At 32.9% G+C, this 27,940-nt stretch overlaps 1 protein-coding gene across 1 annotated transcript; it reads right to left on the minus strand.

Moving 5' to 3' along the window:
• Window positions 1-27,684, minus strand: LOC105341924 (uncharacterized). The gene is made up of 41 exons (XM_066085183.1): window positions 27,360-27,684; window positions 25,053-25,671; window positions 24,369-24,674; window positions 19,072-19,203; window positions 18,289-18,582; window positions 17,817-18,092; window positions 17,380-17,688; window positions 17,114-17,239; window positions 16,555-16,857; window positions 16,073-16,372; window positions 15,758-15,900; window positions 14,829-14,992; window positions 14,488-14,632; window positions 14,140-14,335; window positions 13,727-13,977; window positions 13,021-13,249; window positions 12,588-12,830; window positions 12,328-12,456; window positions 11,628-11,831; window positions 11,221-11,469; window positions 7,900-8,101; window positions 7,516-7,682; window positions 7,252-7,413; window positions 7,016-7,144; window positions 6,267-6,395; window positions 5,996-6,109; window positions 5,757-5,873; window positions 5,260-5,508; window positions 5,000-5,125; window positions 4,410-4,538; window positions 4,158-4,295; window positions 3,823-3,942; window positions 2,735-2,992; window positions 2,348-2,593; window positions 1,896-2,018; window positions 1,516-1,776; window positions 1,360-1,383; window positions 952-1,058; window positions 760-821; window positions 502-677; window positions 1-206 (listed from the first exon to the last, which is right to left on the minus strand). The coding sequence occupies exons 1-41, from the start codon at window positions 27,501-27,503 to the stop codon at window positions 103-105; spliced, it is 7,905 nt and encodes a 2,634-aa protein (XP_065941255.1). The 5' UTR covers window positions 27,504-27,684; the 3' UTR covers window positions 1-102.
• Between the last annotated feature and the right edge of the window lie 256 nt (window positions 27,685-27,940).

A 27,940-nucleotide genomic window follows, 5' to 3' on the forward strand; every position in this document is an offset into this window, starting at 1 on the left:
TTAAGTAAGGATATACCATTCTTTAATAACTCAAGAGAATGCAAAAGAGAAAAAAAAGTATATTTAGAACATAATGTACTCTGAAAATGTTCAGTAGCCAACTTACATGGTCACACAAACAACATTTCCTGATAAAACATCACAATTTTCATCCACGTTACATATGCCAGAATATACCGCACAAGGGTTGGTGGAACTATTAAGATCTGTGCGAAATTTAGTATTGTAACTTTAACATTTTATCAGTGTTACATCAAAGAACTATAATCAACTTGTACAATTCAATCCATAGAATTATATTAGATAATGGTCTTTGCTTATGAAATGAGTTTTACACAAAGTTAAGAAAACAATAACAAGAATTTTTTTAAACGATTGAATTTATTTGATCTCTAGGAAATGACGCATTCTTTTAGTTCAATATTTTTATAACTAATTTTAAACAACACAATCATCAGATTATCGCTTAATATTAATCCCTTTCCACTCTCAATAACTTACTTGTTTTGCTACCGTTTTCATAAACATCAACGTTTTTGACTGTCGTTGAATGGTTGAATAGTGTTATGTTTTCCCTTTGTTGCAGTATTTTAATCATGCTGTTTGTTACATTAAGTTTCAGACCTTGCTGTGAGCCATTAGCAAATATCTCATGATCGACGATAATGCTTCCAAATCTGAAGTTCCAACGTTAAATACTGAGACATGACACAATCGTATTATACATTTGTAGTAAAAATCTTCATTTACTTCACTTACCTCAAAGACAAAACCACTACACGAGTGATATCTTTAATATGTTTCTCGTAAAATATTTTCAGCTAGACGAATAAAAAGACAATAATGTAATAATATGAGTGGTGGATACTTAAAAAATACTCATTCTTCTTTGACCTGTTTGCCAAAAACTATTTGAAAGATTTATGCATTTATGCTGAAACATATGCATACTTTCGATTGAATTTCGTTTCTCCATTCCTTGCTTCTATTAAGAACCTCTTCTCTGTCATAGCCAAAATAAAAATGTATCTCAATTTTTACTTTGAATTCGCCATTATCTAGCAAAAAGCAATGAAAATCAATTATGTAACTTATGCTAATTTTTCCAAGCAAAAAGATCGCAATTAGTGTTGTTAAACGCAAAATTTCAACTAATCAATAACACAAATAAACTGTCTTTAAATAATAAGCTAAGATTTTAAAGAAAAAAATGGAAATCATTACTGAGTATTGTCTCTAAGTTAATAAAATGCCAACAATCGATAGAGTAACAACATTTAATTGTAAACGTTAAATCATTAATTATGTATTTTTTTTTTATTCTATGACCTGAAATAAACATTGCATTGATTTACTTACCTGTATTTTGAGGTGGGATCGGCGCTATAGAGAAAATTATGAATTCGCTTAAAAAATTACACATTCATATTTGTTTACATGCTTTACCAGATTAACATCGTAAAACGATATGTAATTTTCTTTAAAATAAAGTAAAATGCAAAATAGGGTACTTACCAATGCAATCATTTAGATCGAGTCCTCCATACTGACATTCGCAATGAGCTGCCCCTGCAGTATTCTCGCAGACCTGATGGATAGTTTCATTGCAAGAATGCAATCCACTGGAGCACTCATCTACATCTTCTGAACAATCGTTTCCTTTCCACCCTTCGTTACATTCACAGTCTCCAGTAACATGGTGACAATCCAGGGTATTGTTAGGGGAACATGTGCAACTGCTTGAGCAATTATTCCCAAATGAAAACTGCTCACATCCTATACAGCATATAAATTATTAATCATATTTAAATTAGTTATTGTTACAGTAACTGTGAATACAAACGCATTTTTAATCAAATCATTTTATGTTTTAACCGTTTATTAATCAAATATACTTGTGCATATTTTCCCGTCTCCGTGAAACCCTCTGTTACATGTACATGTATAAGCACCGTCTGTATCTTTACAAGTCGCATTTTGTGAGCAATTAGCTGTCTCTTCACGACATTCATCGATATCTGTTAGAAGCAAATCATACATTACTTTATAGGCACATTTCAAAATTACATAATTTGGATTTAATCAATGTTTATGTTAAGCAATAACTAACACTTATTTAATGGTTGTATGCATTGGTGCTGTAACCGATTTATTCTTTATTCAAAACCACCAAGGATGCTCAAAATAATGTACAAGAATTCGGTAATGGCAACTGTGATTATTGCATGTTAGAGTGAGGATTTAAAAAAGTTTCGAATCAAAAAAATTGTTATTTCATAAAGAGCAAGGATTGTTTATGTGCTTGTATTTCTTTTAAAAACAAATATAAACATACTGTGACACTTACTATGACAATGAAACAAGGTTGTGCTGTTTAAAACATAACCGTCGAAGCACGAGCAATTAAAACTTCCTGGGGTGTTCGTACAGTTCTGACAACCATCAACTAAGTTTGTTGCATTGCATTCATCGATGTCTTCACAGCTTTTGTTGTTAACCAATGTGTAACCGTCCAGACAACTACATTGATAACTACCATTAGTATTGTCGCAGTTGTGATCACAAATGGAATCTTCTTCACATTCGTCTATATCTATGATCAATGGAAACGATCGACGGTATTATTTTCTGATTGGAATGTACTTCAAATAATTTTACATAACAAGCACATACAAGACTTCCAACAATAAATGTCTTAAAAAAGAGCAAACTTAGCCATACAATACGAATCTACCTATGCAACTGTCATTTTCTGTTTGGTTAAACCCCTCTTTGCACCGACATTGATAGGAACCAACACTATTTTTGCATTCTTGGAATATGTTGTTACATGGATTTTCAGTGTTATTGCATTCATTGATGTCTTTATCACAAAATGTTCCTGTCCAACCAGATTTACATACACATCCACTTTTATGGTCACACCTTTCCGAGCCTTGGCCACATTTGCATTGTGTTTGACAATTTTCTCCGTATAAGCCTGACACACATTCTTCAGATAAAATAAAAATGGTTATTGATTAAAGATAGGTAAATGTTATTCTAATTATGATTCCATTATATTTTAAAATATGGTTGAACATTAATGATTGTAAAACAAATCATTCATAAAAACAGCGTAATCTTATAAAGCGATTACAAAACTAATCATGTTCACATTATTCTATATGAGAGGCTAAAATATGTATCATTGTAAAAACAGTGCTTTGTGTATGATTATATAGCAAGAATCCAAGGTTAGTGTATTTATGTACATATATATAAAAGAATTCACGTATTTAACGTATCCACGGTTTTTATTTATCATGTATTAACCATGCATCATGTAAATACATGTACTAATTACGCATTATAATGGTATTCGGTCTTGAAGGGTCTTTATGAATTTTTACACTCTTTCCACTAAGAGCTGTTCAGGCTATATACCTTATCCTAAATATAACTAATGTGGCTCCAAATATTGTAATCCGCAAGTTTTGCCCACCACCATCCTTTCATTTCTCTTAACTATAAATAATGTATTGTTTGAGTTTTCTCAATGAAAGGATAATTTCCCTTTGTCAAATGTGTGAGATACTTTTTGAGCCCCACATTCTGTTGCATTTTTGATAAATTACTAAATGTATGCAGTCTCACATTTTCATGTTTATATTCATTTTATCTTTATCTGGTATTTTTAATAAATGCTCTTCACACAAACCATAGTTTTTCTTTATCAAGGTAGCAGCAGAACAGAGCTGCAAATGTGCTTCATGTTCCATTCGACAGTAATAGTAATGTAGGGTTTCACAGTTTCTTTAAAAGAGAACACATGTATTTTACCTTTACATGAAATTCCATCATTTTCTAAAGTGTATCCTGTAGAACAAGCACATTTAAACGAGCCATCAAAGTTTGTGCAATTCTGTTGACATCTGTTAGATTCTATGCACTCATCAATATCTGAAATGTGGGATATACCAAAATTACACAATGCTATAGAATAAAACATATGCATTACTTAATCTAAGGTGACTATTCTAAGTTGAGCGAAATATGGGTATCTCTATTAATAATGGTCAAATGTTTAACATAAAATTTCATTTTCCCCCCAAAATACGTGCATACTCGTGTATACTCAAGGATATTTATATAAAATTGTAATTTCATATTCATACCTTTACAAGTACTATTGTCTATATCGAGTCTGAAACCTGATTCACAGAAACAATATCCTTCATACGAATTTCCATTCTTTTCATACCGACACCCATAGCTGCAGTTCAGTTTCGGGAAATTGTCACACACATTTGACACTAAAAAATTGATAAACAATAGATTTTTACTATTTTTTTTCTTTAAACATTGTTTTTTACTCCGAGCATTTGGGTTTTTTTAGTTTTTGTTTTAATTTATGTTTTGAAAAATACCTTTTTGACAAGTTCGTCTGTCTTTGTCGTGCAAGGCAAATCCAAATTCACAATCACAGTTATATCCTCCTATGGTATTGATGCAAATATGTTCACAGTCAGCAGTACCACTTTCACATTCATTAACATCTACAATAACAAAACTAGTTCTTATAATCAATGCTTTTGTCAGAAGTATTTGCCAACGAATGAGTTTTTTGGATGTATGACTCCCTAGTGCAGTACGGCTTTTTTTTTTAAATTTTGAATATATTTACATGCAATATAAATAATGGTCAACAAGACATAGAACTTCATTATTATATTGATATCCCCGATATGACATTTTTACCGATATGCCATTTGGCGCACGGCGGGTGTGATCGGTCAGCAGAGGATGCTTACTCCTCCTAGGCATCTGTTTCCGTTTGGTTTTGTTTTTATAATGTAAGCATGGGAAAAAATAAGAAACGCCTTGATATGAAATGGTTTTTCTTGTTCTGTTGGACTACTTTTGCTACTACCGAAATTGAGTGATGTAGTATTCTTATTAGCAGAAAAACAATTGATTTACACGAAACACAGTTGTAATTTGGTAAGTAAATAAGTACCTTCACAATTAGAGCCATTTCTTTTAAATCCAAACATGCAGTTGCAAGTATAATTTCCGTGCAGGTTTTGACAAACAGTATCATCCGAACATTCATTTAAACTTACATCATTACATTCATTGATATCTGAAAATACAAATTTTGACACTCAGAATAGTACTTAATAAATGTTATTACATGAAACAAAAGAATACCATTGCATTGTTTTATACTAGTAATTCTGATACGTTTATCTTTTTTGGAGGTACATCTTTCTTTACCTTTGCAAACATCACTCTCTATACTAAATCCGTCTTTACAATTGCACTGGTAAGACCCTTCAAGATTTTGGCAGACTTTTTCATTTCCACATATGGTTTTATTGTCACATTCATCGATATCATCCGTACAGTTCACCCCTGTCCAGCCAAGTTTACAGACACACCCAGTCACTGGGTCACATCTGTCCATACCTTGTCCACAGGTGCATACTTGGCTACAATTTTCACCGAAATTTGGTTCTTCACATTCTGTGTTAAAAGCATATAAAGAAAAATGAAATATACTCAAGGAAACACGTTTAAATGGTTTAAATAATAGGAATGAAACTCTAAAACCGAGATCATTTGAGAATCAAAACATTGTTTTAAGATTTTCGACAGTTTACGTTTACTTAAAAAATATCTATATCATAATATTATTTCAATATTTATTTCGTATAATAGTACACAATTGACAACAACAAAAACAACAACTAAAAGTCATCAAAACAATGCACCTGAGCATGAAATTTTATCTTCATTCAGTTGGTATCCAGCACTACAATAACATTGGAATGAACCATCGGTATTTGTACAGTTTTGTTGACATGGTTTGGCATCACACTCGTTGATATCTAAAGTGTACAGATAAACAAAAGTTTTGTTTAAATACAACAAACATAAACCTTTATGTACAAATTCCAGGTATTCTTTTATAATGCATGAACTGTTTTATTGATACTACAATTCACATTACCGATACAGTCTTCTTCATTTTCAAGTTGATAACCAATCGGACAAAGACATTTCTTGTTAACCAAATCACAGGTGTAATTGCAAGTTTTTAGATCTCCTTGACATGTATTTTCACCTGGATAAAATATATGCGTAACAAATGTATTCATCAAAAACATTTATAAACGTAAAGACTTCAATGAAAGAAAAACAACTGCTTAAAAAATCATCTTTTTTAAACCCTTATTTTCATTGTACAAAGTTTTTTCTAAATATAAGATTTTAAGAAGTACCTGTCCTGGAGCAGGTAGTGTTGTCACTATTTAAAGAAAACCCTTTAAAACACTGACACTTAAATGATCCATGTGTATTATTGCAGATCTGTTTGCATCCAGATGTCTTTTCCAAACATTCGTCAATATCTGTTCCAAAATAATAATAAATGAATATGATACCGGTATATTCTCATAGTCAACTTTTTAAAACCATATATCAAGATATAATATTCAAAATAATTGAATATTATGCATGTCTATATAATTCATATAATGCACCTTATCATAAATATACATGAATGTAGATTTTTCCCCTTTTTATTCTGTTTAAACGTCAGCAAGCTTCAGTTTTGATACATTTGAATAAATATTTTACTGGCAGTAATAACAAAAGAAAATTTAATGTCTTCCGAGACAGCACCTATTGCTTGGTGGAAATGGGGAAAACATTTGATGCCGAGGGTAAAAACTAGACTTGCTATTATATGTATCTGAAAAGTCAGTAAATTAGTTTTTAATTAAGTCGAAGATTACTTTGATTGTAAGCAATGTAGAATGTGTTATTTCTAACCTAAGTTCGACTTGGCGGATTTTGATGAATTTAACGATCCGTATAAAAGTTTACACCAGATATGATCAGAAATGAAACGCAATGAAGATAGAGTGTTTGTGGTAAATTAGTTTAAAACATTCAATAGCAGATTACTTTGTGTTGTCATTTTACAAAGAAAAGTGGCATATACACCATCAACGTGAAACACTCTTACCTTTACATGTGCTGCCTTCTTTTCTAAAGCCCGGTAGACAAATGCAGAGATAACTGCCATCTGTATTCTCGCAGGTCTCTGACTGGGAATTGCAAGACACCGCATTGTTATTTTCACATTCATTTATATCTACAATTTAAAAAAAATGCCTTTGAACATTGATTGGTTCATTAATATAATTTTTAAAATTTGCAAAATACCACGTGTTTATAACCAAATTTGCTTTTCTGTATTACCTTCACATTTATTTTCTATATCCTTGTATCCCAAGGGACAATCAGTGCAGTTGAAGCCTCGGCCAAATCGGACTTCCTCTTCTGGTGTAAGATCTGTGCAGTTTCTTAGTAAAGGACATGGTTCATTTAGGCACGCATCTGTATCTAGTTCACAATTCTCACCTAAAATAGTTTTCGTTGAATTAATATATGCTAGTATTAAAGAAAATCACAATAATGACAGCAACGATGAACAAAAAGAACTCTTCGATTATTCGTTCTTACCCGAATAGCCTACATTACAAACACAAGCTGCCAAATTGTACCGGGCGTTTTCTGAGGGTATAATGTTGTTATAGTCGCAGCGTCCGAGGTCATTGCAGCCCCCACATAAAACAATTGAGACATCAAGAGATGGTGATTCGGCTCCAATATCGTCGATCACACTTATACTAGAAATAGTATTTAAAGGAATCTTCTAAATAAATTCATTTGGTATTTTATTTTCTTGAAATTTCAACGTTTTAAATCAAATAAAATATATACTAATTTTGAAAAACACATAAGATATTAATCATGATTTAATTTACAGAAAAAAATATGATGTATTTTACAAAAAGGCATTTATATATAAGTGACCACTGTTGTGAAAAGACAGCAGAAAATTACCTTATTTCTGATACATCGGTATTATTTGGTATCCATGTAGCCATTCCTATTGTTTCATTCAAAGTGAAACCAGGTGGCCGTTTCAAAATTTTAAACAATGGTTTTTTGTCGCTGTCATCAGAAGCTTTGAATTGCATATATACAGGCTTACCGACTTCAACATTGATTGATGTGTTTCCTGCTATGCTTGGTGTTTCGTTCTCTATAAAATGAAATTAAAGTACTCAAAGTATTGAGGAAAGGTTTTTTTTCAGGGGTGAATAATTTCTGTTTCAAGTGAGGCAACCCTGCGAATGTGTTCGAAATGTTTTCTTTATCGTTGCTAAGAATATAATAAATCCAGAGGTGCTCGAATGAAAGGTCACGAGACTTCACCGAGATTTGTTTAGTTCCTGTGAAATTTCGAGCGGAAGTAAATGTGTTCGGATAATATTCTCAAAATACGTAAGAACTGATCGTTTTTATATCATATCCTTCTTTGATTTATGTTAAACACGAAAATTATTTAAAATGTATGTTTTATTTCACCATCTAGCGGTTATTTAATTTAAACGATCATATTCAGAGCAGAGTTATCGTTCGTGTTCAACCACTAAAATCATAGCCATGTTTGATGCTTGTTGTGTGCAATACTGGTTTTTTTTTTTTAAAAATGATGGGTGTCTGTTTTGAATAAAAACTTAGCAAATCGAGCCATTTTCAAGGAACATTCTGCATAAAATAGTATATTCTGTTTCATTATTGATGTTATTGCTAGGTAGGCGCGGATCGAAAATTAGAAAGGAATCTCTACTAAGCATGTTAATTGTTGCAACAACAGAAAAAAAACTATTTTTTGTTTTGTTACATTTATTTCTAAAACACATTTTAACCACCAGTTAATGAAGATAAAGTTTTAAATCAATAAACTTTTAGATTTTATATTTGACTACAAGTACCTATATATTCTAGGAATAGACTATAAACACGAGGCACAATTCTTACTGCGAAACTGAAAGGGTCATATAACCACGTGGTCTAAAATTCAAATGACAATAACATTCGCAGGGGTGTAAGGGGTATTTAACTACTGTACAGATAATGTGACCCTTGGTATATGATTAAACACATCCAAAGTAATATGAAACTGGAAGTGTTTCCAATAAAGAATTGGTTTACTCAACGAACTAGAGAATTTTTATGATTTTTAGAAACAAAAATTAATGTACAGTTAAATAATTGAAATTGTTTTTAAGAGATTGCAATAATACCATCCTATAGCCAAAATTCTATTAAAGCAATCACTTATGAAAAGTTCCAATGAAAGTTCCAATATACGTGCATTTTTAACAGACTGCAAGTCAGACATGCATACAAGGTAATTCGAGAGGAAGTTAAAAATATCATCAAAGATGGGGGAGGGTCATAATATCTTAAACCCTCTGTGCAATTACCTGTTATGGATTAGAATTAAAAACAGGAGGGGAATTCAACATAGTATGACCATAATATGTTATAACCCTTATCCAATAGCAAAACAAAACATCAGAGAACGGGGATGGGAGGGTCAATACATAACAGCAATAGAAAATGTGGGGGGGGGGGGGATTTTCGCAATGATAACTATAGCAAATTCATTAATAATAGATAAATAATAACTTTTGCTAATTGAGGCTTCGAATGAAAATACATTCTTTTGATACCTTTAGCAATCGGATTTTAAATTGAGGAATGTGTATGAAAATAAATTCATTCAAACTATTATGTTTAATGATAGTGCACGCACGCTTTTTAGAATGTAAAAAATTCGAAATTCGTTATTAAAGTGTTAAATTTTGTCATTATTCATTTTGAAGTCGCTCCCAATTAGTTCGTTTTGTCTGTAAATCCCTTACTGTATACAGAGAAATATTCACCTTGTTTTATTTTCGCTCTTTCGCCCCAGTTGTCAGTGGACAAATATTTATTTATCTGTAAACACAGTAATGTCAGGACGAATTCAAGACAAGTCGAAACGGTCTGCCATTGTAAAATTGCAAAAATTACACGTAGCGAAAATAACTCTGCACACAGTATATCCAAATTCATTATGACCTTGGAGTTTTGCAATGATTTATTTAAAAATTTACCGGGTATTCAATCAAACTTCGCTATATCTGAGATTTTGTTATATTTGAGTTCGTAATAAGCGAGTTCTACTGTATTCTGTGTTTAGAAAAACGCGAATTTGAAAAAAGAGATGCATACAAAAAAGGTTAAAAAAATATATAATGGAAATTAACTTAATTTTAGTACTATAATTTTTTTAGGGACATGCACTATATCTTGTCCGCGGTAATGAATTTACATGTTTTGTGACTATACTCTGTCTCAAGATATCCTCGATTCACCTTTAATAACTCGATATTTATAAATATCTGAACTGAAGGTTCAAACAATGGGCATTCAAAAGTATGAACATGTTTCAAAATTTTCTCTCTGAGACGCTATTTCTGATTCATCAGGTTTCAATTCACGGCTAAAGATGGGATTTCTACGGGGATTTCGTTTTGCTGAAAGGGAGAAAATATGTCAACATCTCCCATTATAAATCTCCGTAAGAATCCAGCTTTTGCTCATGTGATTTTTTACGAGTGAAAAATGATAATGTGTGAATGAAGTTATCTTGGTTATTTTCCTTTCCATCGATTTTAATTTCACTTCATTCACAGGTGTGTACATATTTTTTTTTTAAAATCGTCCAGATGTGCTGCATGAATATCATTTAATAGACTATAGTCCCAAACACTGTTTACTTCCGTTTTGCTAGAGTAGCTGCTAAGGAGAGTTTATCAAAATCATCATTCAAAAATACGATTTAGTGATTTGCGACTTGATACAAATTGTAGCAGCATGTCATTTTCTCGAAGTAAATCGATTTTATTCAAGATCAAGAAACCATTATGACATCGTTTATGACATTTTCAAATAAACACCACTTTTAAAAAGAACAACGTACGATAATTTAAGAACATCATAAACCTAACAATGTATGCAAAATTAACTCCTTTTTTAAATGTCTGCTCACTGGATGAAAGTTATTAATGATACAATGTCAAAAAATAAAACTGATGTAAGTTAATGCTGTTTTAACGACAAGAGACAACCTAATTTCCAATATGCCATTCAGGTCTGATATTTGTACAACTAAACAATCCCAGATAGGCCTTATTAGTATACACATTAAAATTGTTTTCTTAATTTTGATTATTCAAAGTAATTAATTATTTTTTAAAATGTTTCATCCTATACATTTGATTACTACATGTTTATATTGCAGTTTCGCTGTATTTCACTTCTTACCAACGATCTGTTTATCGGACTGTGCCGATGCTTCCTCAGTTCCTGATGACTCTGCCAGAGCAATGTCTCCCGTTGCCAGATAATCGAAGATGCAAGCTTGTGACGGATTTGGGCCACATTTTGTTTTCGCATCTTCCAATTTATTTTGATCAATTTCATCCAAGAATATCGGCTCGAAATCAAGGTGAGTATAATTATGGTATGTTAAGTCCTTGTCGTAGTGGAAAAGAGATTTTTCGTTTACAAGCCCTTAAAGCAATGACAGGAAATTTGTTTAAAAATCTAATTGCCTATAACTTATAATGATTTTTTGTTCTGTCGCACACAGGGCATAAAATGCACAAACATATCGAGCCAAAGTTAAATCGATATTTTTTTTTCGGTTTTTCGGTTAAAAGATATCTTACATTGCTGGCCAAAGTTGTTGTATACATCCCTCTCTGTCTTTGTTGAATTTTTATTCAAAATAGTTCCATTAGGTAGTATAAAATCATTTGTAGGGTTTCCATCGAAATTCCCCATCAATCCTTTGGCATGACCCCCGTATTCACTGTCAACAACTACCTCCGATATCAGAAATCGCACGCCCAGGCTGACCTTAACAATGATGGCTTTACAAAAAAATACATGAATTATATTTCTTTAAATAACTAAAATCATAATCTATTAAAATCAATCGTGTCAATAATCTACTAAAATTGACTTTCAGACTTATTTTCAAAATAACAATGTATATTCCTAAATTGAAAAGATATTAACAATTGAGTATCAATTAAGTAAAACATTTTAAACGTATGTGTGTGACAAATCCAGTTTTGTTAGAAATCACTTGCAGTTTTATGTATGTTCAATTTCATTAAATATTATTTAAAACATGAACGATTTTCAATCTTTGAATTCAAAGGAAATCGATTTCGTTGCATTTTTTTGCAAATTAATTATATTGTAGATGGCAATTGTAGTTAAAAAATATCAATTCCCAAAACATTTGTTAAAATCCTGAACAATATATCTAGTCATTCTGAAATTCCTTAAATTAAAGTATCATTTCAGACTGTTTCTATTCCGAGTTGAACTCGCTGTTTGACAAGAAGTTATGAAACTCACATGTTTGAAGGAAGGAAGCCGATAAGGTTTTATTTTCCCATCGAACAGACAGGTTTTGCGTCAAATATACAAAGGACGTGTTTTCAAACTCTCTTGTTAAATCTCTTTCATTGACTCTTACAAGCATTCCTTTTAAACAAGAAATTAAAAAAAGATATAATTGAATTCACACAAAACTTGTTTAATTCCAAATTATTTGAGCAAAATTTATTTTTCAAATGAAAAAATTGACTTTTTTTTAACGAAGTTAATTGTTTTACTTGTCTTGTCCCGAGACATTTCTATCTGCAATTTTGATCCAGTCTGATCTTGAGCCACAAACGCACTGAATATGGTAGCATTTATAGTCGTGCCGTTAGCTGTTGTTGCCAGGTCTGTCCTTGCCTGGAAGTCAAATTGTATTGGTCTCTTTGATATGTTCAACATGGTGTACTCTCCGTACCCATTAAACGTGTAGTTTAGTCCATCCAGTGTCACAATATGCGGATCTCCGAAATTGATTGCTGATTAGAAATAGTACAAAATAGTATGAATTTGATGATTCTTAAGGTTATATGTTTATTTTATATATTGATGCGTCATCATGGTAATTTTTATAAAATTTTCAGTTAGTAAGCGATTGTCATTCATACACATATTTGAAAAAAAATATTGTCAAAAATTATGTAATTTATTTCGATGTATTCAATATACCGGGATTAAATGGAGACCTCAGATAACACCAGGGAATAGGGCGAACCTCATAAAACCACTTGCAGTGTTTGGTCTTTATGCAGCATGCTTCTTTTGGTTTAAAGTCTTCAGTGGAATGTTTTCGTTGTTCGAAAAACGGATTATATTGCAAAAGAGTTCCAGCAGATGGTAAAGATCGCTCCAAAGCACCCAGATTGTTGATCGATCCATGCATTCTATAACAGCATTCCTTAAAAACAATTATTACAAATTGAAAATGTTTTGGTGTGGTAATTTTTCATCAGTGTTTAAACACTTGTGGAGAAAAACAATTTGTAAGTGATTCTTAGATTAAAAATAATTCTAATCATTTTTAATATAAATTTCGTGATTGATTTAATCAAAACTCACAATAATATTATATTATTGATATCTAGTTTTCTAAGATAAAAACCCCCCACGGTGATATACCACCTTTATTCCCATGCATAATCTTAGGAAAAACTGAGTATGATGATTTTTTTTTACCCAGCCCAATTGTTAAATTGGTTTTCCCTTATTGTCAGTTGGCAAATATTATAACAGAAATTCATCTTTTGTTTTACAAAGATATTCAACAAGTGAAAATAAGTAGGAATAACGCGATATGAAATATTTCGGATTGCCCCTTAGGATATAAACAAACGGTTACATTAAATTAAGTTCATATTTATATAGAAGTACATACTGCATTCCTCCCGACAATCATGGAAGCATAACACAAGACTCTATTGATCCTGTCGAACCTACTTATGGCGTAGCGGGGGTCAAATCGGAGCAGAATATGATTACAAGGACATCGAATTTGACTCAATACTGATGTTAGTTTGATGAATGTTTCTTGTTCCTTATTTTTAATGTACCAATCAAAACAATCTTTTTCGTCTTTGTTCAATGGAACGCCTGTTGTCATCTTATATATCCAGAAACCTTTCATTCCTTAAAAAAAAGATATTTGCTACGCAATTACCTGTATCGTATTTAGTATTCATTTGGTTGTGTTTAATGCAAAGAAAAGAGTTGTGTTTAGTTCATTTGTTCATTCAAAAGTCTACAGATTAAAGTCTTTTAAGAAGCATTTATAGAAAATTGTTTTCATACCTCTGTTACCCGGAATTTCACTCATTCTAAAGGCCATGTCTTTGTTAGATAAGGAGTTTCTTTCAAAGTTTGTCCCATACTGATAACCAATTGCTATTTTCTTATCTTTTATTGGATTTAAATCAACATCAATGTAATTAAAAACAGTGAAAGTACTTTGTCCATCCGTAATCAAAAGACACTGAAATGTCACAGTCTGAAAAAAAATTTAGATTAAAGGAATTGAATTCTATATTAATTACATATGTGTAAACTTTAGCTGTATACTGTGTACAATATAAGATTTGGATTAATTTGTTTTATAATGTATCGTATTATTTTTAATACTATTTTAAAAATAGATCTTACCTTACTCTTATCACCAAATACGGTCATGTTTTCCCATGTAACCTTGACAATCCACGAAGCCGCGAACTCGGGGAAGTCGGCAAACTGTAAGCGTACTATTGTGTTTGCTTTTCTCAAAAATAAGTCGTTTTCGGCATCAATTCCCCTTCATAAGGATAAACATTTTATTTAAAATAGATATAAATGCAATTTGTTTTATTTGTCCTGTTCAAAACTGAAACCGATTTCAACACCTTAAAAATATTTAACAAGAAATACATTGAATGCCTGTGCAAAAAAGGGTTAAAATGTTGTTTGTAAGGAATATTTTAGGACATGTATGAAGACTAAGTACATCAAACCTTTGATATGTCTGGTAGTAAATGTTGCCTATGGAGTCAACTGTCAACAGATCTACCCAAAATGGACAAATAATGCGTCTACTTTTCAGTGTGTCTGTACCAATATCATGTATTGTAATGCTGTTGAACTTTTCTCCAAGACCAATCACGCCATTTGATCCGATCTTCAAAGAAATGGATTATAATGTAGTAATGTGTATATGATTTGAAAACATTGAACACTCACGTGAAATTAAACGCATTATAATCACAGATGGTACGTTAGATTACATCTCGATATACCAGTATCCTACCTGTATCATTAGTTACAGGTATGTCAGACGAGATATAATATAACACCTAATATTGGTAATTATAAAACATTCAATATTCATTTGATTTAATATAGTGTAACAATGAACGAATTATCTACACTTTTAAGCATCTTGTTTACTTATAATGCAAAAAAAAAGTTTTTACTAAAACAATCAATGAACTACATTTTAATCATAGATTTGTTAAATTTTGCAAAAGCTATCTAAATTTACATTTTGTAATGTGATTAAGATTTTCCAAAATGAAATATTACAAATAATATAAAATTTCTTAAACAAGAAATACAGAGACATACTTCTATGCATGCTGATTAGTAATTAAAGTTTCGCAATGTAGCGAGACACACTTTCTGTTTTTTGGTTGTTGTTTTGTTATTTAATTACCGCAATATAAAAGGAAAATACCACTTAAACAGCGTATTGACATTTTCTTGATTTGTTAAGATTAATGTATCCACAAAATGTAAAACGATTTATGGAGGTAAAAAACCGAGAATATGCGCCAGCATCATGCAAATGTTATGTGTTTATGCTTACATAGAAAGAGATTAATAGTTACTTCAGGGTTAAATGAACAAGGTCTGTCTTGTATTATCTTTTAAAAAGAAAATTAACCAGAACAAAGGTAAACCCTCCTTGTGAGCTATCCCCTGCATGTACAGTAGTTGGGGATTTCAGAAGTGCACTTGTGACGTCATCTCCTCTGAGTACCTCATCTCGTTCCCCAAAAGGCAAATAAGAGTAACCCTCCTCATTACCTACGATTAAAGTTCCAATGATTGAAAACAGTAATTTACTATATCAGTACAAGAGAATAGATCAGGGAATCGTATAACAAAATAAAAAACAATATTTATTGAAATAGCAGCGTTACATTTTAAATTTAATATTTTCCCTGAACAAATTTATGTCTGATAAACAAACTTTTACCTGTATCTGTTTCTATCCAATCGACAAAGGCTTTACTTTCTGCTGATCCATACCAAGGACCACTTATTAAATCCCCATAACTCACCGCAACAATTGTTATATTATAAATTGTTCCGGGAGTTAGCTTTTTATTCCAGTAGATCTCTGGGACACTTCCAAACGTCTGTTGCTGATACCCATTAATCACTACTCTGTAGTGATTCAGTGTAGTATTACCACCCGGCGGATTCCATTTTAGAAACAAATGGTTCGCAGAAAAATTACTCATCTTCCGATCAAGTTTTCCGGGTGGAAGTGGCTCTGTTAATATCGAAAATATTGTATATTGAAAAGAGAGAGAGAGAGGGAGAGAGAGAGAGAGAGAGAGTTCGAGAGTTCAGGTATTAGTTTTACATAAACAAAGTGTGTGATTAGTGTACTAATAAGACTTATATCTGATATTGAAAACCTAGTATATGAAACCGAAAAAAACCAACCCATACCTGTGATTATTGAACGTCCAGTAGAATAAAGCAAAATTGTTTCATCTGGATCAGTAAGTGATACATTTTGATAAATATAAAATGCGTAGAGACGTCCTGGGTGTAAAGAACAACTTGTAGTATATTCAGTTTCAATCCCTAAGGAGACCATTTTGTCAAAGAACCAAAAATTGTTGTGCATTGAGTATATCCAAACAATGTAATCAGTGATGAGGTGAGAGTCGACAGTTGGATGACTCCATCTTAGAACTACTTCGCACGTATCTTTGCCGATTTCCAGTTTGTTTATTTGCAACAAATGATCTGTGATTTTGAAGTGTAAAGAGAATAAAAAAAATATTGGTATATTAAATTAGTTTTTGTAATTTTAACAAAAAATATTGATTGGATTGGTGTTTGCTTTCTGGTAGTTCAAAATTTTTTAGTAAACATCAAATGAATTTTAACTCTTGATATTTTTAAAATAACATTTACGCAGCAAAAACATACTCCGAGGTTCATTTATATAAGAAAGGCATTGTAGTACACATGTAGACCAAATAAAAATCAATAAACGTACTTGAATAACATGTACGGTTTTTATGGTAATATCCCCAATCACAAAGACATTTGTCTTGCTGACACGTCAAATATTTTCCGGATATACATTCTGCATGCCGTGTACAATTTTCTAGAAAGTTGAGGCCTGTTGAAGCATAGAATATACATTAATGATATCGATAAAAATATTGTGTGATACTAGCACTTGCCCAAAATACAAAAACAAATGCAATTTTTAGACGCTTTAAAAATCTAGTAAACTCAAATGTGCTATTCTATACATACTGCCTTCTATATACAACATTGTACTGCCGCTAGTCCACGATCCCTCTGAATTGGTTGCTACACAACGGTAGTATGCTCCATGATCATTGTCAAAATCCACATTGTTGATGACCAAAGTTGGATAAAATAAATCCTCTGTACTTCCGTTGTACCTGGTATCAGTAATATTGATATCTTGACCGTTTCTTTTCCATTTCGTAGACGTCGTGGGAGGAAAATCGGAGACGTTTAGAACTGATGCCACCATTTCAAAGTTTGATAGAAACGGTATGGTATATGACGAGCGAGGGAGGGTAACTTTAGGGACCCCTGCACAATAAAAAGTAGTACTGCTTTATTGACATGCAGTTATATCTATACAAACCAGCTGATTTTGTGAAATTTTATAGGAGAAAAATTAATATTATTTCAAAAATTTGTTGAAACGAATTACTTACGCAGGGTCTGGATTACGCCATTGTATACAGGACTCCATCTTCTATAACTGTTATAGTACCAGCATATTGCATATATGTGTACCGTAAAATTCCTGCCTGGTTCCAGATCACTGTGCCAGGTTAATGAAATCGATGATGATAATCTCGTGTACCTGTCTATTGTAACTTGATACATATTTACATAAGGGCTGTTTTCCGATCCTGCCCACTTTAAATAAAGCGTCTGTGGATGAAAATTGCTGGCATTTGTGTCAATTGGCCCTGGTGGATTTGGATCTATAATAAATGAAGAAATTATTATGACATATATAAATTAAATAACAAAGTTGAAACTTAATTCATTTTGAAAACTGCTATTTTATGTAGAGTTATGAATTATAAAAAATTAATACTAAACATACATTTATACGCCGTGAATCATAATCTAAACTAAAAAAAAAACCCCAACAGCAATATTTAATAGATTTCTTACCAACAACTAAATTGATAGTGTTAGTTTTCACGGTAAACGTCTCCTCGGGGTCGCTTAGCAAAACATTGGAAGTGATTTCGAAAAAGTACAAAAAAGTGGGGGGAAAAGAGGACTCGAATGTGTAATTGGTTTGTAATTCCACGGACGCTTTATAGCTGTACGAGTTAGAGCTCTCTCGGAGTGAAACGTTGTATGATTGCACAAGGTCTGCGTCCTGATACGGATGATTCCACCACACTGTTATATTAAAAGTTGTTATTTGCGAATTAGAGTACACCGCTCTTAAGTTGGACCCTGGAATAAACAAAATTGTACACGCTGTCAAATTGAATGTTCGATACTTTATAAAAAAAGGAGTTGTTATTTTTTTTTTTAAAAGTGCATGGCATCATGGTAGTATTGTACATTGTTTTGTGATACACGTGCTCAAATGAATTCCACGATCTGGAAACACAAAAGCTTATTAAATTTGTTTATGAAAGTCATATGCATATACTTTTTTAATCTTCAGAATAAAACTTGCTTTATATAATGAAACTGTTTGAAGCCATTTATAAGTCGTAAGCAATTTAGTAACTATTGACTTCATAAAATCAACAGAACGTCTTTTTTATGTATATTGATGGATATTAGATGTTCAGTATTATTTATACATCCCCTTTTCACGAAGTATTTTAATCTGATATGAGTCTCACTTATTGTAGTATACTTACTTAATAGGATATTAAAATTGTTCAAATCAAAAGTTTAATGACACAAAACCATATATTAAATGTTACTTACTAAGATAACAAGTTCGATTTCGGTGGTAATAGTTACTGTGACACATGCAGCTATTGTGTACTGATGAACAAACCAAGTCTTTGCGTTGGTCACACTCCTTTGTAGCATTGCACGGATCGTAAAACTGCAAAACTTGTCATACCAAGTACAACAATTAAAACAATGGCACATATGCTCATATATTTTTAATTATATCTAATTATATGATTGTTTAGCAAAAACTACATTTAATATTTTAATTCGAAGTGAAATCGTACATGATATAAATGTACATTTACAATTTTGCTAGTACATGTACAATATGTAGTTTATGTAAAAGGTGAAATCGTTTGCAACCCTTTTTTCCCTCTCGGAGCCATATACATTTAGAAATAAAGTTTAATTGATGTTAGTTGTAGTTGAAACGTTCTATGTTTCCTTATGTATGTTCATATCGTACGTTTATCGTGCGATATTATTCACCGTTTAACGCTTTCCGTTCACCCTGCGGTCAGTGCTCATTCACCGTTCATAGTGCATTCAGTCGTACTCGCTGTTCATCGAGCGTTAGATGTACATAGACATTAGAACATGTAGACGTTCATTTAGAAAAAAATTGTTCTGTTTATTTAAAGTAATCCTTTTGCATATCTGTTATAATCTTAATTTTGTAACTCCATAAACGCGATTTTTAGGTACTACGAAAGCTATTGAGCTCACATTGGTAGGACATTTTTTTTTTTGCGAATAAACCGGAAAATTTCGCGATATAACGAGAAAAATGCGAAACGCCCGCGAATAAAACCATAACTATTGCGAATAAACGCGAACTTTTCGCGAATGAAGACGTAACTTTCGGGAATTAATGCGAAACCTTCGCTTATAAACGCGACACTTATGCGATATAAACTGAACTTTCGCGAATAAACGCGAAACAATTATATATAAATGTAGTCGCATTTTTACAAGAACCCTTATGAAAAACAACGATTAAAAACAAACACATTATAAATCTGCTTAAACTTTATACCATTTTTAGCTCACCTGAGCTGAAAGCTCAAGTGAGCTATTCTGATCACATTTTGTCTGTCGTCCGTCTGTCCGTCCGTCCGTCTGTCCGTAAACTTTTCAAATTTTCAACATCTTCTCAAGAACTACTAGGCCAATTTCAACCAAACTTGGCATAAATCATCCTTAGGCAAGTGGGATTCAAAGTTGTGAAAATTAAGGGCCACACCCGTTTTCAAGGGGAGATAATTAGAAATTAATGAAAAATTTCGAGAAATTTTCAAAAATCTTCTTTTCAAGAACCAGAAAGCCAGGAAAGCTGAAACTTGTGTGGAAGCATCCTCAGGTAGTGTAGATTCAAAGTTGTGAAATTCATGACCCCTGGGGGTAGGGTGAGGCCACAATGGGGTCTCGAAGTTTTACATAGGAATATATAGAGTAAATCTTTAAAAATCCTCTTCTCAGAAACTAAACAGCCAGGAAAGCTGAAACTTGTGTGGAAGCATCCTCAGGTAGTGTAGATTCAAAGTTGTGAAATTCATGACCCCCGGGGGTAGGGTGATGCCACAATGGGGGGTCGAAGTTTTACATAGGAATATATAGAGTAAATCTTTAAAAATCTTCTTCTCAGAAACTAATCAGCTAGCAAAGCTGAAACTTGTGTGGAAGCATCCTCAGGTAGTGTAGATTCAAAGTTGTGAAAATCATGACCCCTGGGGGTAGGGTGGGGCCACAATGGGGGGTCGAAGTTTTACATAGGAATATATAGAGTAAATCTTTAAAAATCTTCTCCTCAGAAACTAATCAGCCAGGAAAGCTGAAACTTGTGTGGAAGCATCCTCAGGTAGTGTAGATTCATAGTTGTGAAAATCATGATCCCTGGGGGTAGGGTGAGGCCACATTGGGGGGGGGGGGGTGTTAAAATTTTACATAGGAATATATAGAGTAAATCTTTAAAAATATTCTTCTCAGAAATTAATCAGCCAGGAAAGCTGAAACTTGTGTGGAAGCATCCTAATGTAATGTAGATTCAAAGTTATGAAAATCATGATCCCTGGGGGTAGGGTAGGGCACAATGGGGGGGGGGTCGAAGTTTTACATAGGAATATATAGAGTAAATATTTAAAAATCTTCTTCTCAGAAACTAATCAGCCAGGAAAGCTGAAGCTTGTGGGAAGTATCCTCAGGTAGTGTAGATTCAAAGTTGTGAAAATCATGACCCTTGGGGGTAGGGTGAGGCCACATAGGGGGGGGGGGGGTGTTAAAGTTTTACATAGGAATATATATAGAGTAAATCTTTAAAAATCTTCTTCTTAGAAACTAATCAGCAAGATGATTCTTTATAATTGTTAAGACTTTGGCTCCAGGACAATTCTTCGGCCTCACAAGAAGGTTCAGAGTTTGATGTAGCTAAATATCACATATATAAACAATTGTAAAGAATCTTTTTGAGAACTGCAATACTCAACATGTGATATGACTATAAAATTGAAGCAGGCAGCTATTTTTTCATTAGAATCTTTTTGTATTACTGTTTTGAGTTATTGCCCTTGATTTATTGATTCTTGATTATTTTAATTAATGCATCCACTGTTAACCAATTATTGTGATGATTATTTTTATACAATAATAAATATTCAATGTATATAAGTTGTTCTGCATAAGTAGTTTTGGGTTAGGCCGGATTAGTTTGTTTATTTTTGATTTCCAATTTTCTATATACTATGAATTATTTTAGGCCGGCACATATATAGGGACAGTGTATATAGCATTTCGACGAGCGACTGTTTGGGGTTAAACTTGAACAGGTACGGAGAGATTGAGGGTGTGGACATCCCTGCTCTATCTAATTTTCGTGTTTTTCTAACCTACGATACAGAGTGTGCGGTCCTTCCTGCCATTTATCGGAATAATACATGTTTGCGGTCATACCTGCTTGTCTTAGTGGTGGTTGCGGCGGAGCACTAGTGTATGGTTATCCCTTCTGGTGTTCTGGCCTTTCTAGCGCAAGTGTGCGGTCATCCCTGCTTGTGTTATCTCTGCTTGCGTTAACGTTGGTACCTGTGAGTTGCGTAGGTGTGCGGTCATCCCTGCCTGCGTAACTTTGAGTTCCTATATATGTGCAGGAGCGGTGATTAAAGTCTGCTCTTGTAAATATTGGCAGCAATCAGGGCTATCCGAGTTCCAAGGGGGAAAATACAGGATCTACATGTATTATTGTACATTGTCCAGATTGTTTGTATTATGACTCCATTAAGCTGACTTTATCATACCTATTGTTCCTCAGGTGAGCGATGTGGCCCGTGGGCCTCTTGTTGATGTTAGATGTTCTAAATAGAATATGAGTTAGAGCATAATTTTATTTGTTCGCCGACCCTGTGTTCTAACAGACATTCATTGATTATCTTATTCTTATAAAATTGATATAAATTTAATCGTCGGAAACCTTAATTAATCTTTAAAAATGTATAGATTGAACCATCTTCGCTAGCCAAGGGTTTTCGGTCCACTTTGCTCCCCATAAACCCTTGGCGGATTTCATTACGAAAACTCGGTGATGTGGTGGCGCTATCTAGCGAGCAACTTGAGTTGCGCCCCTTGCATATTTACATTTTAATTGAATTAAACAACGGGTTTTATATACACTACGGCATTAATACAACTTGAAAACATGTTGACTACCGAATATCGGAACATAATTAACGATGCTATTAAATACGAATTAAGTTATAACCGTGGGAAAGCACGGAATGTTTTATTCATAGTGTTTTGTAAGGATCTGTACCGGGAATGAAAAAGTCGCCGATTTATATGAAAGCTTTCATGCCATAAAACCAGGTATCGTTGTCGTGAATAATGCGAACCAAACAAATAAAATAAAACAGATCTCATTGAACCTTTAAAAGCAATAACCATAGGCAGGGACGAATATACTAACGGGATAGGCAACTTCTACATTCGCCATGTTTACTTCCCATGCTATCACGCGAGCCTTGACAAGTTTGCAGAACTATGCATAATCCCAGTAAAATATATAGGTTTTTAAAGCGATCTGGTTAGACCATCGAGGCACTGTACTCGAGAACTTGTGCCTCAACTTGTTAAAAAGCACCGAATGTGTTACCAAAGATCACACATGTGTTTTCTTTTAAAGTTTATATTTACAAGCACTGCGATTGGGTCAGCTACTCGCAGCTGCAGCCAATCATAAAACGGAGCTTGTCACCGAGTTTTCGTAATGAAATCCGCCAAGGGTTTATGGGGAGCAAAGTGGACCGAAAACCCTTGGCTAGCGAAGATGAGATTGAACTTAACGTTAATTTAGGTCTTGGCGATAAAACATATATTATAACGTTTTACACAATGATATCCTTTCAATTCTACAATGATATTTAATAAAACTTTTTTTTTCAAATTAAAATTGTTACAATATTTTGACGCCTTCTTTTCCATAATACAGCGCCCATGTGAGAATGTGAGAAGCGCGATGCATTATGTCCTTTGAAATCATTACTGAGATATTTAAGATTTCCTTCGTTTGAGTTTATATTAGTTTGTATGAAGTTTAATCTGATCGGTTTACATCATTTTGTTTTATTTTAAATTATATATGTTGTTTTCAGTCTTGTTCCTCATGGGGGTTCTTGTATGAAATGACAATAATATATTTATATTTACGTTTTGTGTTTATTTGCGAAAAATACCCGTTTATTCGTGAACGTGAACGCGTTTATTCGCGAAAGTTTTTCGTTTATTCGCGAAAATAGGGCGTTAATTCGGAAAGTTTTCGCGTCTATTCGCGAAAAAAATAACCTACGAAAATGAGCTCAATGGGATTCCGTTAAGTAGCATATCAACGCCGTTAAATCTTAATGTTGTTTGCATTTCAGTCACACTGCACTTTTCTTTGCTTAACGTTGGAGAGGGAACTTGAACGGTTAAGGCATCAATATGTAACATAACAGACGCTTTATTTAGCTTTTTTGAAAATATTTGTGGCGTTCTAAAGTATCTGTACATCACAAATATTTATCACCGCGACCATCAACTTAAAACAGTGTGCAAATGCACAATTACAGCCTAAAACGCAGGTAAGTTGTTTTCTTTACTTGAAAAAAAAATATAATGAAAATATGAGTGTTCAAACAATATAATCATCCTCATTATCTTAAATGTCTGTATCGTGGTCTGCATTTCAATAGGTTGAAAAGAGCAATTTCATAATGATTGTTAATTGTGGCATTGATTTCAAAATATCTATATGTCATAAGTACATTGTTTAAACAGCTAGGCAATAAAAATATTCATACTTCCTCTGACGTCCAACGATACGGTATTCCCGAAGCACCATCCACCAACAATTCGAACTTGAAGCTGGTAGTTGATCTCATCTTCGAATGTGACATTATTAATCAGTAGCTCTGGAGAGGGAAGGTTTTTACTTCCGGAGTATTTCGGATGGTTGATGTCGATGGTTTCGGTAACACTGGACCGCAGTCTTAACCACCTAGATTCCAGAGCTGGATCATGGTACGACTCTACAATGGCTCTGAATTGTGCAGATGTGCCAAAATCTGTTGAAACAAACCCTGGTGACAGGATCACGACAGGGCATCCTGTATGTATGGAGGGAAGGTAACGATAAAACAATCAACCAATGAAAAGCACAGTCAAATAAGTATTCTCAGCGATGAGCTACTTTTTAAATGTATGCAAGTTAATGATAACGACACAGTCGAGACACTTGTGTCATAGTCAAAGTCAAGAAATCACTAGGGGGAATATATTCTTTTATTTGCAGTCATTAGATCTATAAATATATTGTGTGCAGACATTAATTGAAAAATCATCTTTGCATAACACAATGTTCTAATATTATTTTTTAATTGGAAATGTTCAAACTATGTCAAAATATGTAGCTTTGTTTGTCAATCATGAGAAACGCCTGTTTTGTTATTACTTTTAATGCTTCGATTAAACGCAATTATACTTACTAGAGCTGTTAGCAGTGACCATAAGTTCTGTCGTTGTGGTGGATAGTGAGATCGTTGAAACAGAGAAACTGTTATCATTGTTGTCTGCTATTGTTGTCCCCACTATCTCAGTGCCTTCAGATTGGCTTCCATAAGATGTTTCCCAATCAGATGTTGTAGCATATTCCGTTTCCATGGAAACGTTCATGGTGCTGGTAACTTCATCTGTCGGTTGTATTTCGGAAGATAGGCGGATTGTGGAACTCTTAGTTGTGCTTTTTTCAAAAATCGATTCTGTTACTGTTGCAACATCAATTGCAACTGTTGAGCTTTCTTGAGAAGTATGTGAACCATCTGCAGAATTTTCCGTTTCAACAGATACGTTCATTGGAGTGGTGACCTCATTATTTGTGTCTATTTCGTCATCAACTGTTGTGCTATCACGAGATGTATTTGATTCCATGGTGGTAGAACTTTTCCATTCAACAGAAACGTTCATTGGATTGGTATTCTTATCATCTGGATCTGTTTCAACTGTTGAACTTTCAAGAGACGTTTGTGTATCCTCGGTGGTGGAATCCTCCAATTCAACAGAAACGTTCGTTGGAGTGGTGACCTCATTGTCAGTTCCCTGTGTTTCCTAAGAAATTGTATTGACATGAAAACTGAAATATTTGGTATTTAAAGTATGTTTTTATAACCAGTACAATTATTTTTATTAAATAACTATCCATTTGCTTGGAAATACAATAAAACATCCCATACAATTTTAGAAGATTTTTTTTCAATTAGGATAACAATTCGATAAAAAAATTTAAAATGCCGGACTAAATAAAAAGCTGGCTCTTGATTAATTATTTATGCTTTGAAATGGGTCCGAGAATGCATTTAAGCTGGAACTTACTTTTTTTTTAAATCAACACAGGAATGTTCTATTTACGCACGTCCAATTCAATTCCAGATTTGCTTCTTTTCTATTTTAAATAGCTCGTTTAGATACATTTAAAACAACAAACTACGTTTGTAATGTTGGATGATTTATTGCTATTGTATTTGTTATGATCATTATATCTTGTGTTGTTGTATTGTTGTAACTATTTAAATTATTATATTATTACATGTATATAATTAGGTTTATCAAATAGGAATAAACCCTGTTATTTTATGCAACTAAGCATATTGTTTGGGGGCAAGAACTATAACTCTAGTAATGTTAATTCAAGGGCAATAACTCCATACTTCCTGGTCCTGAAGAGTGCGCGTTTAGCTCTTCCTTTTATATTCAACTGTTCCCTGAGTCGGTCACAAAAATTCGAAGAGGCTCTCTTGCTTGTCGGAGATTTATTTAACGGAGACAACCGAGCGTCTGGTTGAACGAGACTAGAGTTCGATATCAACAGTGCTTGGATCCATACAATTTTTAGAATTGCTTCGATTACTTATTCATAGTTTGAAATCTATATTTAAATATTACACAACATGATTCATATGGGGTTTCTCAAAATTCTTGTCGGAAAAGTCTAAAATTCGTATAATAAAAAAGTGCGTAATTTAAATCCAGACTAGAAACTAATTGCCATGCAAGATAAGTTGATTTTAAAATAAATGATAATCGATAAAATCAACTCATATCAGTACTTCAGTACTTTGATTTAAAAGTGTAACATGTTTTGAACGTCGGGTTCGTTGCCGATGTCTCGCATGCGCCAGGCCGTTATTAATAACGTCTGAACGTCTATTGACGGCCTGACCACCGTTAAATGTACGTCTGCAACGAAGGAACTAAACGGACAGTTGGAAAGCACGGTTGCTTTTAAATCTATTTAACTTTTATATGTAGATATCAATATCCACCGACTCTTTCTTTAAAATTTATATTATGATAACTAGCACATAAATTAACTTGATAAATTTTGTTAACTATAAGCATTGTGTTTTCAATCACTGTAAATTACTAAATCCGAAGTGAAAACATGCAGGTTTCCTTTATAAAAAATATTAAAAAATCAAAACTTTCTGAACTGAAAAACGGAACTTTTATTTATTTTACAACGATTGATAAACAAGTTCTACAACTTATATGTATATCTCTCGTTTGTAAACTTTCAAGCAATCAATAACGTATTCAATAATGTAAGTGTAAATAAACACTAAAGATTTTTAAGAATAATTACGCTGAAATCTTATTGATAAATTAAAGATATATCTTATAAAACCGCGTTTTGAAAATAAGACATTTAATAAATCCCAGCAGTAACTTTAAATAAAAATCTATTTTATGAGCTTCCACTTATTCTAAGATTTTAGGATATGTGAATAAATACTTACATTTTCAAATTGTGTTAAAGCTATCCCCACTTTGGAAGCTTGGCCATGCGTCAAACTATTGCAGCACACAAAAAATACCAAAACGATGAAACCGACTGATTTTTCATGAAATCTAATCGTCATAGTCATAATGTTAAAATTCATGCCCGATACATTGTATTTAAGAAAATGTCGAAACACAGTTGATTTGAAAAGAAGTTTCTTTTTCTGCGAATATTTAACTAGAATGAGTTACGACAAACATAAAAATATCATCCTATCTTGATTTCATAGATTTTGCATTCAATATCACGTCCGCTTCAAGGACAGATAATTGGAAGCAATGATATTTTTGGAATCAATATGCTTTTATATATGGCATTAAAAGATAGTAAACAATTTAAAGTGCGCTTAAGAAACCAAGATACGCGTTGTAAACCTTAAGAGTCTGCAATAAAAAACTAGATGCTGTCATTAGACAGTAATACCCGCACCATGTGTTTGCCCCTAGTAACACTGTTTTGTACCAGTTTTATGGAACGCCATAGCTGCCTTATGTGGCTATTTTATATGTAGATGGTGCTTTATTATATTATGCTGTG

The sequence above is a fragment of the Magallana gigas genome, chromosome 5, assembly GCF_963853765.1.
Source record: "Magallana gigas chromosome 5, xbMagGiga1.1, whole genome shotgun sequence".
NCBI lineage: Eukaryota > Metazoa > Mollusca > Bivalvia > Ostreida > Ostreidae > Magallana > Magallana gigas.

Bases quoted from the DNA above. Each gene is read 5' to 3' on its own strand.
- LOC105341924 (XM_066085183.1), bottom strand. From the start codon at position 27,503: ATGAATTTTAACATTATGACTATGACGATTAGATTTCATGAAAAATCA. The intron at 14,336-14,487 runs GTAAGATCTATT...ATTTTTTTTCAG, and splicing joins TATTTGGTGATAAGAGTAAG to ACTGTGACATTTCAGTGTCT. The intron at 6,110-6,266 runs GTACTTCTTAAA...TATTTTATCCAG, and splicing joins CACTACCTGCTCCAGGACAG to GTGAAAATACATGTCAAGGA.